Raw genomic sequence first — 13,284 nt, 5'->3', positions numbered from 1 at the left:
AAAGAGTCCGAGATTGACATATGTCTCCTAGTCGGTCTAGAATTCTGGGAAGATGCTGTGTCTCTATTACATCACGATTACGTAAATCTGTGCCCTTTTCATTTATTTATTTTCTTTTACTTTTATTATTCGATGAGTTGCTGCATGATTTGGGCTTTAATTGGACTGAATTTTCCTATCTTTTGCCAAATCAGACCTTGGGCCACCGAGAATTTAGTGGAGCATAAATTGCGCTTGACGAGATTTGAATTGGGCTAATAAATGGGCTGGATTTGAGGGCTCAAGCCAAGATGGGCCTCTTGGTCCACATGATAGAAAATTTAAGCCCAATCGTAGCCCAGTGTTTCACAAATTTTTATTGTATATCTAAGTCGCTCATGAATTAGGAATTGATAAAATACGTATTATATAAATTTTGTTCAAAGACTTTAAGTATGCTTATTGTATATTCTTTTTTAATGATTTATTCATAATCAAATTTTAAAATAGAACTGATGGATTTAATTTCAATTTTTGCGTCCAACCAACTTGTAAGCCTGGTATATAACATGTAATATTAAACCACTTACAATCAAAATCATAAAATTTAATAACATTATAGTAATTGTTCTTCTTAACAGATAAAAGAGCACATTCAAGAGTTCCCCAAGAATGTTGACGTCAAAGTTTTAGAATAAAGTTATCAATTAAAATTCTAATAAATTAACAAATAATTGGGTTCAAATTGAATCTCATAATAAATTTGAATTTTCGATCGATTGATTCAAGATAAACACAATTTTTTTTTTTTTATTTTGGATCAGGTAATCGGGTCAAAATATATTTCATTACAGTCCGATAGTTGATGGATCCATATCAAATTCATGGTGTCAAGTCTAACAGACGTGAGTCAACTATCAAACTACTATAAGGCTGCTCATGCCTATAAAAAAACAGATAACATTCCTCCATATTACATACAACACACAGGACAATAATTCACAACAAGTCAAATAACCCAAGTTCAAAACTCTGCGCCACAATGAAAAACTACAACCGCAAAGGTTCCACGTCTTCCACGATATCAAATTTCAAGTCTTCATACCAAATTTTAAGGAGACACGTAGTTTGCACCACATAATCAGAGGAAATTACGCATCCACATCCGAAAACAAATTTCAAACTCTTGAATCCACATTCAAAACGATGAATCAAGGGATTACCCCTAATCTGCTATTGCGTCAACTTTTCTTTTAAATTCATAAAATTTCTTGGCCCATATTATTCTTGTCTTATAATTATTTTTACAAGCACAAATTTGAGTGTGAACAAAGAAATAATTTCATTAATGATTTATGAGATTCAAAGTTCAATAAAATTTACACAAATTAATATTTATTGTTTTACTTCTCCACAAATCATAATAATTAATTATAGCAAATTAGACTGCACTTTGATACTTGTAGATTGCAGTTGTCGTCATCACAAAGTAACCTCATCTCACTGTGACCAATAAGATACGATAAACCTCTTAAAACATAGGATTTGATTTATTATTGCCCGAAACCATGAATGAAATAAATTCTGTAATACTTTACTCATAATTATTCATGGGAGAAGTAACACTTTTGTTAATAAAATAATCAGTTCCTAAGTAAATTAATTTACTAATTAACAACGATGTAAATCATTACTTAGAAATCTCGTTATACGGTGAGACCGACGACAGACGTCTACGGTACGGAGAGTTGTGCAGGCTTTCCATGCACGGCGACTCCCACCCCACCCCCATTTTCTCCAAATTAAGTGTCCCTTTGTCCGGTTGGATAATTATTTTTTGAATTAAATTATATGAACATTATGTTTTGATAAAAATTAATCTAAATAATGACTTAGTTTCAATATTTAACTGCAATTTGCATTTGCGTAATCAAATATGAAATCGCAACTCCAAGCCCCATAATTGCTTGTTTTCCAGAATTAATTACTTCAAAAGTAATTTTTTTATATCTTGAATTATTTTATAATTAATTATGCAACCATGGAATCAAACTGAACCTAATTAATTTCAGTATTTGTTTATAGCACCTCAAGAATTTAGCAAAAAAATCAAATATTATTTAATTAGCACATTTACATTATCCGCACCCCACTATTCTTCATACAGCTGAAAATCTTATTAGGGAAATTAAGAATAAGTAGGTTATAGTATTTTCTGGGTCAAAAATTATAATGTATTCAGTCTTTTGGGGAAATTCTGCCTTAATTATTTTTCACCAAATTTTTGGTAAGAAGAAGAAGTTTGGAAGTCTAGTGTGTAGGGGGGGCAGGCAAGTCACCAAGTGACTCTCAAACAGAAGCTTCTCTGTAGCTATTATTACAGATCATGTACCTGCGGCGTAACGTGCAATGTGGAAGCTATTAATTACCTCAAATTGCCCATTAATTTTACCATAATTTAATAAAAATTTGACCCTCCTTTAATCACTAACCAAAATAAGATTTTATATAATTAGTAAAAATAAATTCTTTGAATATGTCTATGCATGATGTAAGTTTTATAAATAAAATTGTAATTTATTGGGTCTAACACAAAATAAAATTGAGATCTGCACATTTTTACTCCGATCGAATTTCATATGTCCAATTCAATCTGATGCTCCAGAATCACCACATCACGCACTCAAAATTTAGAAGACAAGTATGCAGATTTTGCCTTATACATATTGTAGAGTCATTTCAAGGCTAAGGAATGTCGTTTGTTAAAACAAAAATATTTTCCATTTTTCGACTCGATCTCACATTGGAAAATTTCATAAAGTATAAAAGATTTTAATTTAGAACATTCAAACAAATTTAATATTTGCTCGTATTTTCAAGTCTTGCACTTATTCAAACGTGAAAGAAAGTAGTAATGTTGACCAACCAAACTCGAATATGGTAATTGGCAACTAGAGAATGAAACTCAAACAGTGGGAAGAGGTGGAAGTGGAAGCTGAGGAGTGAGAAACCATACTGCAATAGCTAATCAACAAAAAGACAGCATAAACACGTCACGTCCCATGTCTTCACCTCGCCCATCTCTATCCCACTTTTATGATAACCGCTGACGCAAATATCACAAGTGCTTTTAACTCACACTTCCGTTTTGTACCTCAGTTTCCATCAACTCTTTTTCTGTCTTTTCTATGGGCTCCAGAATATAAAGAGAGTAACAAACTTCCCCATTGTTCTCTCTTAATTTAACTCACACTGTCACCCCATTCTTTATGAGATTTCATATATTTTTTACTTACTGAATCATCATAATCATTATTCTGCATTTATTCCAAAGAAATATAGGTAATATTTGAATGGATTTTGTGAAAATTTATCTTGAAAATTAGAATAGAATAATTTGAAATTAAGTCAAACTAGTCCAAGAAATTTAAAATTTATAATTTCGAATCTATTGAAAATCTTAATGCATTGATAGTTTACCTTTTGTGTAATTAATTAGGTGAGATGGGTGCCTAATATTTGAGAAACAAAGCGTTACAATGTAATAAACAAAAATGTCTAACAGCGCAAACCGCAGTTATTACAATTAATTACCTACGTATCCCAATTCCATATACTCTATTCAATATGCCTTTAATAATATCCGAGATTTTAAAAAATTCAAAGCTCCTCCACGCTCCATACTCGCCCCACAAGAGAGCCACCTCCAAGAAACAAACACGTAGCCAAGCGGGACGGGCGAGTACGATACATTACGAATGTCGCGAAAATGGTAGAAAAGAGAAAAAGGCAAAGAAGAAAATAAGGCGGGCAGCAATTACTGAAAGGGCATAATGGGAAAGCAGAAAAAGCCGTAATTTTGCATGAAGAACTCGAATATAGAGGCTGGAAGCAAGAGACGCTTGGCGAGTCTGCGTGGTGGAATGCAGCCACCTCCCACCAATTGCTATTCTCTTCCTATTCACACCCCACCCCGCACCTCACCTCACCTCACCTGACCTCCCACATTCCCAAGAAAGTTTCACTTTGAGAATTCAGCATTTATGCGGTAGTAAACATGAAACAGAAAGCAAGTGATGTGATTTTGTTGATATTCAAGATTCAAGAAATCGTATAGTCTCTGTGAATTCTGGAGATACGGTTTCATAATAGAGATTTTTTAGTTTATAGGGAGGTGGGTTTGGTGGTGTGGATTGATGTGATGGAGGGGTGCAAGAGAAGGGTGTGTTCATGGTGGAAAACGTCTTCGTCTTCGACGAGGGTTTTGGGGTTTATACTGCCGTTGATGGTGGTTTCTGGGTTGGTGGTTTTAGTGAGTTCAAAGTCATCGAATTGGCTGTTTGCTTCCAATTACTATCCGTGGGCTTGGAGTTCTGTGTTACCCGGTGCTTCTTTCTCATCTTCTGGTATTTATGGGAGTTTTGAGAATACTTCCAGCGGTTTAATTAAGGGGTTTGCTCCTCCGCCGGACGACGGTGGCTCGGGTTTGGAGTTGCGGCGGAGGGTGGTGGGCGGCGGAGAAAGACAGGAGGCGATCTCGGTTGACTACAATCTCCACCGCATCGCCGCACCGCCGCTTGCTATTGAGGTTGGAGAGGCCGAACCGCCTGTAAGAATTCCCTCGTTCTTGTATTGTTTGTCCCTTTTTATTGTTTATTTTACTTTTTGTGTACTTGGTATTGCTTCATGGATTGGGAATTGCTGATTTTGTAATAATATCCTCGTAATAAAAATAAAACCATATCCTCGTAATAAAAATAATGATACTCAATTATTACCACCGAAGAAATTAGTAGAAAGGGCTGAAAAAGTGCATGAAGAGTACAAAAATTAGACATCGATACTCTATTAGGAATAACATGGCCTGATTCCATGTAATGAAAGATAAATTGGTACGGGTACCTTAACCTATTCAAACTGTTGACTTTTGTCTAAAATTGATAATTGTTCCGACTCTAGTTTCAAATAAGTTTTCAAATTAATCCAATAATTCTGTAAGCAGGTTGAGAAGAGGAAAGAGGATTTTATATTGACAACAAATTTCTCCAATGTTCCCCCTCCATCCAAAGACAATCGTCTTCTTCCATTAAGTTCAAGAATACATAGAAGATTCAGCAATCTAGAGATTCTTGAGGCCACACTGCAGCAAGCACGAGCTGCAATTAGAGATGCACAAAGGGGAAATCCAGCTTACGACCCCGACTACATCCCAACGGGACCTATCTATTGGAATCCCTCTGGCTTTCACAGGCATGTCGCGCTTTCCTCCGTAGTTTCTTACCTTTTTAAATCATTCTTATAGCAATTTCAGTTGGTTGAGTTCTACATCATAAATTTGCATCTTTGTGGCCGTAAACTACATGGTATATTAATGAGTTCTTAGTTGTGTCTTGTAAATATTTCTTATCCACTATCTTGTCCATCGGGAAATTCTAGTCCATACGAGGTGTTGACATGACTTGCGATGTGAGGGACCAATTACAAGTGTAACGTGATTTTGTCCTGCCGAACCTGGTTGGTATAAGAATTTTCCCATTGATTGAAGCTTTTGTCATGAGAAAAGTGAATAAAAATCGTTTGACTCACTCAAATGCATCAACATTGTCTTTGTACAAGTGATAACATTGGCAATCTTCAGGAGCTATCTAGAGATGGAAAAGCACTTTAAGGTATTCGTCTACGAAGAAGGAGAGCAACCTATATTTCACAATGGCCCTTGTGGAAGCATTTACTCTATGGAGGGAAATTTCATCTACAAATTGGAAACTTCTAAATTCCGGACGAGGGATCCAGAAAGAGCGCATGTTTACTTCCTTCCCTTCAGTGTGACGTCCATAGTTCATTTCATATACGATAAGAGAGTTCATGATCATTGGCTTCCGATGAAACAGACAGTAAAGGACTATGTCGATCTTGTAGCTGGGAAATATCCCTACTGGAACAGGAGCATTGGATCAGATCATGTCATGCTTTCTTGCCATGATTGGGTATTTAAAATCTTTTTTATTTGTTTCTCTGTTGTTGATTCTTAGAATCATGCTTTCTTTACAACCTAATATGATGCCTAATATTAGAGTACTAATTGGTTGCTATAGGGGCCTGAACTTTCAAAGTCTCTTCCCGAGCTATTCAAGAACTCGATTCGAGCTTTGTGCAATGCAAATACCTCGGAAGGATTTCGACCCTCTAAAGATGTGTCCATCCCGGAGATCAATCTCCCTGGTGGACGGACAAATGGCTTGATCGGCGGCCCATCACCCTCAAAACGACCTATTCTTGTTTTCTTTGCAGGCGGTCTTCACGGTCCCATTAGACCAATTCTTCTGGAGCATTGGGAGAACAAAGGTCAAGATGTTCAGGTTCATAGGTACCTCCCAAAAGATGTATCTTATTCTGCAATGATGAGGAAGAGCCGGTTTTGCATTTGTCCAAGTGGTTATGAAGTTGCAAGCCCACGAATGGTGGAAGCCCTATACACCGGCTGCGTTCCGGTGCTAATTAAGGATCATTACGTGCCTCCATTTAGCGATGTTCTGAACTGGAAATCGTTCTCTGTCGAAATTTCGGTGGCGGATATTCCGAACCTGAAGAAAATTCTGACAGGGATCTCGATGAGACAGTACATAAGAATGCAGAGGAGGGGTGTCGCAGTGAGGCGGCATTTTGAGGTGAATTTGTCTCCGAAGAGATACGATGTTTTTCACATGACACTTCACTCGATTTGGCTGAGAAGGCTGAATATTCGACTGCATGGGGTTGAGGATTCATGACAGACTCATCACACATAGTTCAACTGTTGTCTGAGTTTGGAGTGGTATCTTGTATTGTTGTAGAGTTCACAGTGATCGATGGTTTGAACATTTGCAAGATTTTTTCGAAGGTTAATGTGGGATGTAAAGTATATTCGTCATATGTAATGTTGGCTGGAAATTGGTGCTCTGCTTCTTTAAGGATATATATATATAATGATATTTGATTCTTTTCATGTTTTTAGCACTAGCAATTTTGTATATATACATTGATGTCGGATTTTCTAATCCAAGGAATGCGTTTACATCTATAATTGAACAGCAATCTTTTGGTGTTCTATTTGTTTTTTATTATTTATTTTTTGATTCATTTTTCTCCGTTTTTTCAACTTCCGTGTCTCTTTCTTTTTCTCCTGCTTTTTTGCAATAATCTTGCGTAACCTTTTTCTCTTTTATATATAATTTTATTTATTCAAATAATATTTTTTTGATGTAATAATTCGTTTTCAGTATTTAAAATTAATTGAGCTCACATGCTATTCGAAATGAGCCTTTTGATGTTATGGTATTGCATAATTATTTTTTGTTTTCTTTCTTTCTTTTTTTTTTTTTCTTTTCTCATATCTTTTATTTCTCCAATATTATGTTGTTATAATTTGTTTTATCAGTTATTTCTCATAAGTATTTGAATATTTATACCAACTTATTATTTTAGATATAATTTATGGTATTTTTAAATAATACAATTCATCTAAATATTTTATTTTAAATAATCTTGAAAATTACATACATACATAAAATGTGTCATAGCTCATTATTAATATTAATTAAAGCTATCATATTAAGGTAGTTCAATTTAACTAATTAGATCAAATTTTGAATTTTGAACTGTATATATGTGTCTATTGAAATGTTAGTTTCGATTTGATTATAACGAAGAAATCATCCGATTTACAATTCTCTCTAAATCTATAAAGTCAAATTCATACGACACTCAAACCACTTGATTTATAATTCTTGTCTGCATTACGATTCAAATTCATGCTACCTCGATGCTATGCAATAATAAATTCATTTCATTATATTAAAAAAAAAAAAAACAATATTTTCCGCTCCTCTCAGCTCTGTCTGTATTTGGACAAAATTTTTTCTTGAAAACACCATTCTTTGAATAAATTACCATAACCAAAATTGTCGTGGCTACATGGGTGGAGTTTGAAAATTTTGAAGGCCTTCAAGCTTGACTGGCATATGTAATTTCTTCCCCATTTCAACGAATAAGGTCAGCATCATTCCAGAATTATCAACAAATGCTCAGTTTGGTCTAATTTTTTATGTATCTTTAAATGTGGCTGTTTTACGTTTAGAGAGATGGTCAGAATGCCTGTTTGAAATTTCTAGTAGGTCCGAATCATTCAGATTATGCGCGTGATGTGTACATATTAAAAAAATAAAAATTATAATAGAATTTGAAATAAAAAAAATTGGATCTGCCACCTAATTAATGGATTGGGTTGATGGTGTATGACACTTAATTAAGCATTTGAGCTTTATGACTTAGGCTTAATTGGAGGAGAAGTGGCAGAAATAATTAACTAGAGACCTGCATCGTATGATTACAACAGACAATCTTAGCAAATGTGCTTAATTATGCTCCTATGTTCTTGCACTCGAGGAGATGTAACACGAAGAAACATCAGCTTTCATGTGTGTCATGAAGTTGAATATTGATTCTTCTAAGCCATATCGAATGAAGTATCATGTGGAAAACATCGTACCGTTTAGGCGGGAAATTAACCTCAAAATGCCTCCTGACTAGGATGCCTGTTTTTTGCATCTCTTGGTATTGTTCTTGTGGTATGGCTGTCAGAATCTTCTTCAAGTCCGGAATTTGATTCACCGGAACATCGACTGAGAAGGTACTCCAATCCAAGACATCGTTGAACGGTTTCGCATAATGGTCCTTAAGGAGCACCGGAACACATCCCATGTAGAGGCCTTCGACCATTCTTGGACTCGCTACTTCCCAGCCGCTAGGACAAATGCAGTACTTGCTCTTTCGGAACATGCTGTAGTACGACATATTTTTTGGAAGGTACTCGTGAATTTGAATGTCGGGATCTTTGTCCTTCCATTGGTCCATAAGCACTTGCCTGATGTAGCCGTGGATGCCTCCCGCATAGAAAACTAAAACGGAACGCTCAGACGGAGGCATCCCGCCTATCAAGCCGTCCATCGTCCCGTGAGGAAGATATATCTCGGGCAGGGACACGTCTGTCGAGGGCTTGAATCCTTCTGAGGTGTTAGCATTGCACAGAACTCTGATTGAGTTCTTGAATAGGTCAGGAACGGCATTGGAAATCATTGGAGTCTGCAACAACATTACATGTGCGTTATACTTGGAACAACATAAAAATGTGGGAGCAATCAGGAACAAAGATGAAGAAATCTCACCCAATCATGACAACCAAGTATGAAATGATCGCATCCTAGAGTTCGATTCCAATAAGGATACTTTGTGGAAATAAGTTTGACATAGTCTCTGGCTATGTTTTGCAGGGGACTCCATGCTCGGTTGTGTCTCACATAAGCGTAGGCGACTATCGATTGCACGCTCAACGGAATGAAGTAGACATGGGCTTTTCCAGGATCCCTCGTACGGAATTTGCTGATCTCAATCTGATGAATGAGAATACCCTCAATCCCAAGAATTCCTAGGCTTTTGCTGTAATGATATAGCGGCGGTTCTCCATCCTCGTACACGTAAATCTTAAACAGTTTCTCCATTTCCAAGTAGCTCCTACATAACAAATAACCTGTCAGGTCGACTACAACTCAAATACTTGAAATCCCACATACACGAACAACCAACGATCAATTATATATGCGCACCTGAGAAAAGCATTGGGATTCCTATACATCGGACCTGTAGGGACGTAATCAGGATCATATGATGTTTCATTGTTGCGCTGAGCCTCTTGTATAGTTGCTCGAGCCTGTGCCAGACTAGCCTCAACCATATCTAAATTGTCCAAATTTGTATATGTTTTCCCAAATTTAGCAGTTTTCGCGCTCTGTACGTTCTCCATAACCTGTTTAATTGGGAGACAGGTAACCAGACCATAGTCAATTTAAGATGTAGAATGTTACATCCTGCATATAACAATCACAGGTAAACTGCCATGCCATCCCTCTTCGGCTTCAATGATCCTTAAAACTACTGAAATCAAGAACAACTTGAAAACTATTTTTTCCGGAAGTTCAAGAAATCAGTAGTAATTAATTGTGATGCCTCTGTTTCCGAACTACAATTCCGACAAAGCCAGGGCGGTAGCCCTATGATGATTACCGAATTCTCAAGAAAACCAAATGAAAACCGAACAAATCATCATTCCTGTAACTACACAAAAACATAAATACAAGTTCATTCCATTATTCGATCGTAAGAAATCAGGAGTTGGCTTACTAGTGACTGATCCTGTGTCGGTTGCGCAGCAGGAGGCTGCAGCGCCGCCCTAGAAGCGGCCGGTTCTGGACCTTCCGCCGCAGCAGCAGGAGCACGAGCTCCAGAATGTGAATTCAGGGCATCAAGAAAAGATAATGGCCAAGAAAAAGTGGTAGAGGGGTTATGGTTGAGTATAAGCACAAGCCCAGATAACAAAATCAGTGGAATCACTACTACAAAATACACAAGCTTTGAAGAAGAAGAAGGTGATGATGAATCCGGCGGCAGCGGCATGGTTGGTTTTCTTGGCTGCGCGTGTAATATGTGAGGAGCAACCTTAAATATTTGCAGCTAATAATGTAAAGTGCATGCGGGAATTGTCTTTTTCCTCGTTTGAAGTGATTTCTGAAGCTTTCTTCTCACGTTGTTGGTGAAGCAGCTGAATAAAAAGGTGGGAACGTGCATGTGGCAACTCCGTCAAGTTTCATACCACCAGTTCTTGTCTGTTTAATTAAAACCTAAATTTGATCGTACGCAGTTATGTGGAATAGACAAAACAAACTGTCTTTGTGGGGATGAAATTACAATAACAAAAATTTACCTGAAAATAGATTGAGCTATTCCTATTCGAGTCCACTTTCATCAGTAATTAAGAGTTCCTTTCATTCCTTTAGATTGGCAATAAACAACAATATTCAAGCATGAATAAGTATTAAATTATTTAAATTCATTCATATTCGACTTAAGTTAAATTCATTTGAACTCAACACGATTACTAATAAAATAAAAGGATAATTACACTCCCAATCTTTGAAGTTTAGTGTAATTACACTTAAATTCTCTATGGTTTGAAAAATTATATTTAGCGGGAAAAATGCAATTTTAGACCTATAATCTATGGGGCTGGCATTTTTGGTCCTGTACGAATTGATTTTCATAATTTAATCCTGTAACTTTAAAAATTTGGCAATTTTCATTAATTGGCCGGAATATTATACGTGATGTGTACATGACTTATTTAGTCCTATAATTTGGGGGAATTAACAATTTTTATCCTACATGTTTTTATTTGCATGACAAAATTGCAAGTAAATTACAAATTTCGGCCAAAAATGGCTGGAAAAGGACTAAAATTGCCAAAATTATAAAGTTACAAGAATAAATTGCGAAAATCAATTCTTACAGGACTAAAAAATGCCACCCTCTATATCTAACCCCCCTAAAGTTTACTTCGGTTAAAATTAACTGCATTTACTGATATTAACAAAAAAATCAAATAAAAATTAATATTTGGCCTCAATTGACTTATTGCAGATCCAATAATTTTTTTCAAACTAAACTACCCTTATAACGACGAAAATATACCTCCTCATATGCATTAATGCATGAAAACATATGAGGATAATTTGATTATAAAAAGATTTATGCACTAAGTCGGTGATAAGTCAATTGGGGATAAATATAATTTTTTTTTTATTAATATTAGTAAATTCGGTGAATTTTGACTACCGAAGAGACTTATTTATTAGACGCAAGAAACCATAAGGGTGCCCAAATCACAAAAAATCTATGTATAATTAAACAAAATCTCAAAAAATGAGAATGTAATTATCCTTAAAATAAATTCAAATATATAATTTTTTAAATATAATAAAATTTAGACAAACTTAGATAATAATTTGCACGACTCACTCGATTTATTTGTCTCCCTATTATATGGAACCAAGTTAGGGTAAGTTAAATGGTTTTTATTAATATGTTGAAATGCACGAAGAATATGATTTTTTATTATAGTTAATTGGTCGTTATGGCATGTCATTCAAATACTATCTATTATTATACATAAAAGAATATATTTTATCTATGAATATATATAATTGTTCAGCATGCAGGAATTATTAACCAATCACCCTATTACTACAATATTTGGTTTCGAAGAAAATTATATATATTTATGGACAATACTTTTTCTGTTTATATATTTATAGTGGGGACGGGACACCCATTTCATTTCATTTATACGCCATTAAGATCATCAGCCATAGTTGTCAGTAAATGAAGTGAGAAACGTTAAAAATCAGCGTTGCGTAGAAGGCTCGGCGCAGTATATCATGCATCACTGGAGTAGAGCCCGCCGGAAGACCCGAGGTTTGTGTAGTGGATTTGGTTGCCTTGTTCCATGACAATCCTTCGTCTCCACCGTTTCACTTTCAAGAGACTAATTAAGACAATTGTTCGATTTCGAAGATTGCTCCTCAACTCCCATTTCAAAGTACATTAGGACAAAGTAACACCAAATATTTTTATCCGAATTAAATTTAGCATAATCAAATCAATCATATAGAAAGTACAATAATATATTTGTTGTGTGATTGATCACTTTTTTTAAACTGTACAACAATCACAATAAATATATTACACATATCATACAATTAGTTTAAGTATGACTAAACACAATAAATTTGAGTTAGATTTTTTTAGAAAATACAATCGCTTTGCTTTTTGTTGTAACTTTTAATTCGAAAAATATATTAAAATATCAATTGATATTTTGATATAATAATATAATTATTGCTTTTATTGCAGGCATAACATTTTGGGGACAATGATTATCATAAAATGAAAGGACACGATAAGAAAAATAGTATATTACAACGGTTTTTTTTTTTTTTAATTTGCTATAGTTACAAATATTCTCTCGTTGTTTGAAAAATTACAAATACTCATTTGAAATTACTAATATCCTAACAAATACCCCCTTATGATAGCCCATTGTATGGTGGGTATTTATTAAGATATTTGTAAATTGAAGAGAGTATTTATAATTTTCTCTTAAAAAAAAAACATAAAAATGAACCCCGATTCGATCATAGGATGATAGTAGGTGATGGCATGGTGGGACTTTGAGATTGCTTTATTACAACCTATTATAGTTTACCCTAGAAAAAGACATAAAAATGAACCCGGAGTCAATCATAGGATGATGGTAGGTGATGGGCATGGTGGGACTTTGAGATTGTGGTCCGAGCGAAGAAACATGAGAAATGAGATGCATCACTTTTTTCATGACTCTACCAACTTTTCTCGTGTCCTAACCTTAACAAGTCTCCC

At 35.2% G+C, this 13,284-nt stretch overlaps 2 protein-coding genes across 2 annotated transcripts; one reads left to right on the top strand and one right to left on the bottom strand.

The window, feature by feature from the left end:
* On the top strand, positions 3,781-6,962 carry LOC105174144 (probable glycosyltransferase At5g03795). The gene is made up of 4 exons (XM_011096144.2): positions 3,781-4,588; positions 4,982-5,229; positions 5,618-5,966; positions 6,075-6,962. The coding sequence occupies exons 1-4, from the start codon at positions 4,181-4,183 to the stop codon at positions 6,747-6,749; spliced, it is 1,680 nt and encodes a 559-aa protein (XP_011094446.1). The 5' UTR covers positions 3,781-4,180; the 3' UTR covers positions 6,750-6,962.
* On the bottom strand, positions 8,345-10,711 carry LOC105174143 (probable glycosyltransferase At5g03795). Its single transcript, XM_011096143.2, has 4 exons — positions 10,195-10,711; positions 9,621-9,820; positions 9,183-9,528; positions 8,345-9,099 (listed from the first exon to the last, which is right to left on the bottom strand). The coding sequence occupies exons 1-4, from the start codon at positions 10,465-10,467 to the stop codon at positions 8,425-8,427; spliced, it is 1,494 nt and encodes a 497-aa protein (XP_011094445.1). The 5' UTR covers positions 10,468-10,711; the 3' UTR covers positions 8,345-8,424.

The sequence above is a fragment of the Sesamum indicum genome, linkage group LG11 (genome assembly GCF_000512975.1).
Source record: "Sesamum indicum cultivar Zhongzhi No. 13 linkage group LG11, S_indicum_v1.0, whole genome shotgun sequence".
NCBI classification, from domain to species: Eukaryota; Viridiplantae; Streptophyta; class Magnoliopsida; order Lamiales; family Pedaliaceae; genus Sesamum; species Sesamum indicum.
The sequence above is the reverse complement of the archived record's forward strand: the minus strand, read 5'-3'. Positions and strand labels throughout refer to the sequence as shown.

What these genes read in the sequence shown, in the direction of transcription:
- LOC105174144 (XM_011096144.2), top strand. Translation starts at nt 4,181, where the DNA reads ATGGAGGGGTGCAAGAGAAGGGTGTGTTCATGGTGGAAAACGTCTTCG. An exon ending in TTGGAGAGGCCGAACCGCCT is followed by an intron (nt 4,589 to 4,981) that starts GTAAGAATTCCC and finishes TTCTGTAAGCAG; the next exon opens with GTTGAGAAGAGGAAAGAGGA. An exon ending in AATCCCTCTGGCTTTCACAG is followed by an intron (nt 5,230 to 5,617) that starts GCATGTCGCGCT and finishes GGCAATCTTCAG; the next exon opens with GAGCTATCTAGAGATGGAAA.
- LOC105174143 (XM_011096143.2), bottom strand. Translation starts at nt 10,467, where the DNA reads ATGCCGCTGCCGCCGGATTCATCATCACCTTCTTCTTCTTCAAAGCTT. An exon ending in CGACACAGGATCAGTCACTA is followed by an intron (nt 9,821 to 10,194) that starts GTAAGCCAACTC and finishes CCAATTAAACAG; the next exon opens with GTTATGGAGAACGTACAGAG. An exon ending in AATCCCAATGCTTTTCTCAG is followed by an intron (nt 9,529 to 9,620) that starts GTGCGCATATAT and finishes TTTGTTATGTAG; the next exon opens with GAGCTACTTGGAAATGGAGA.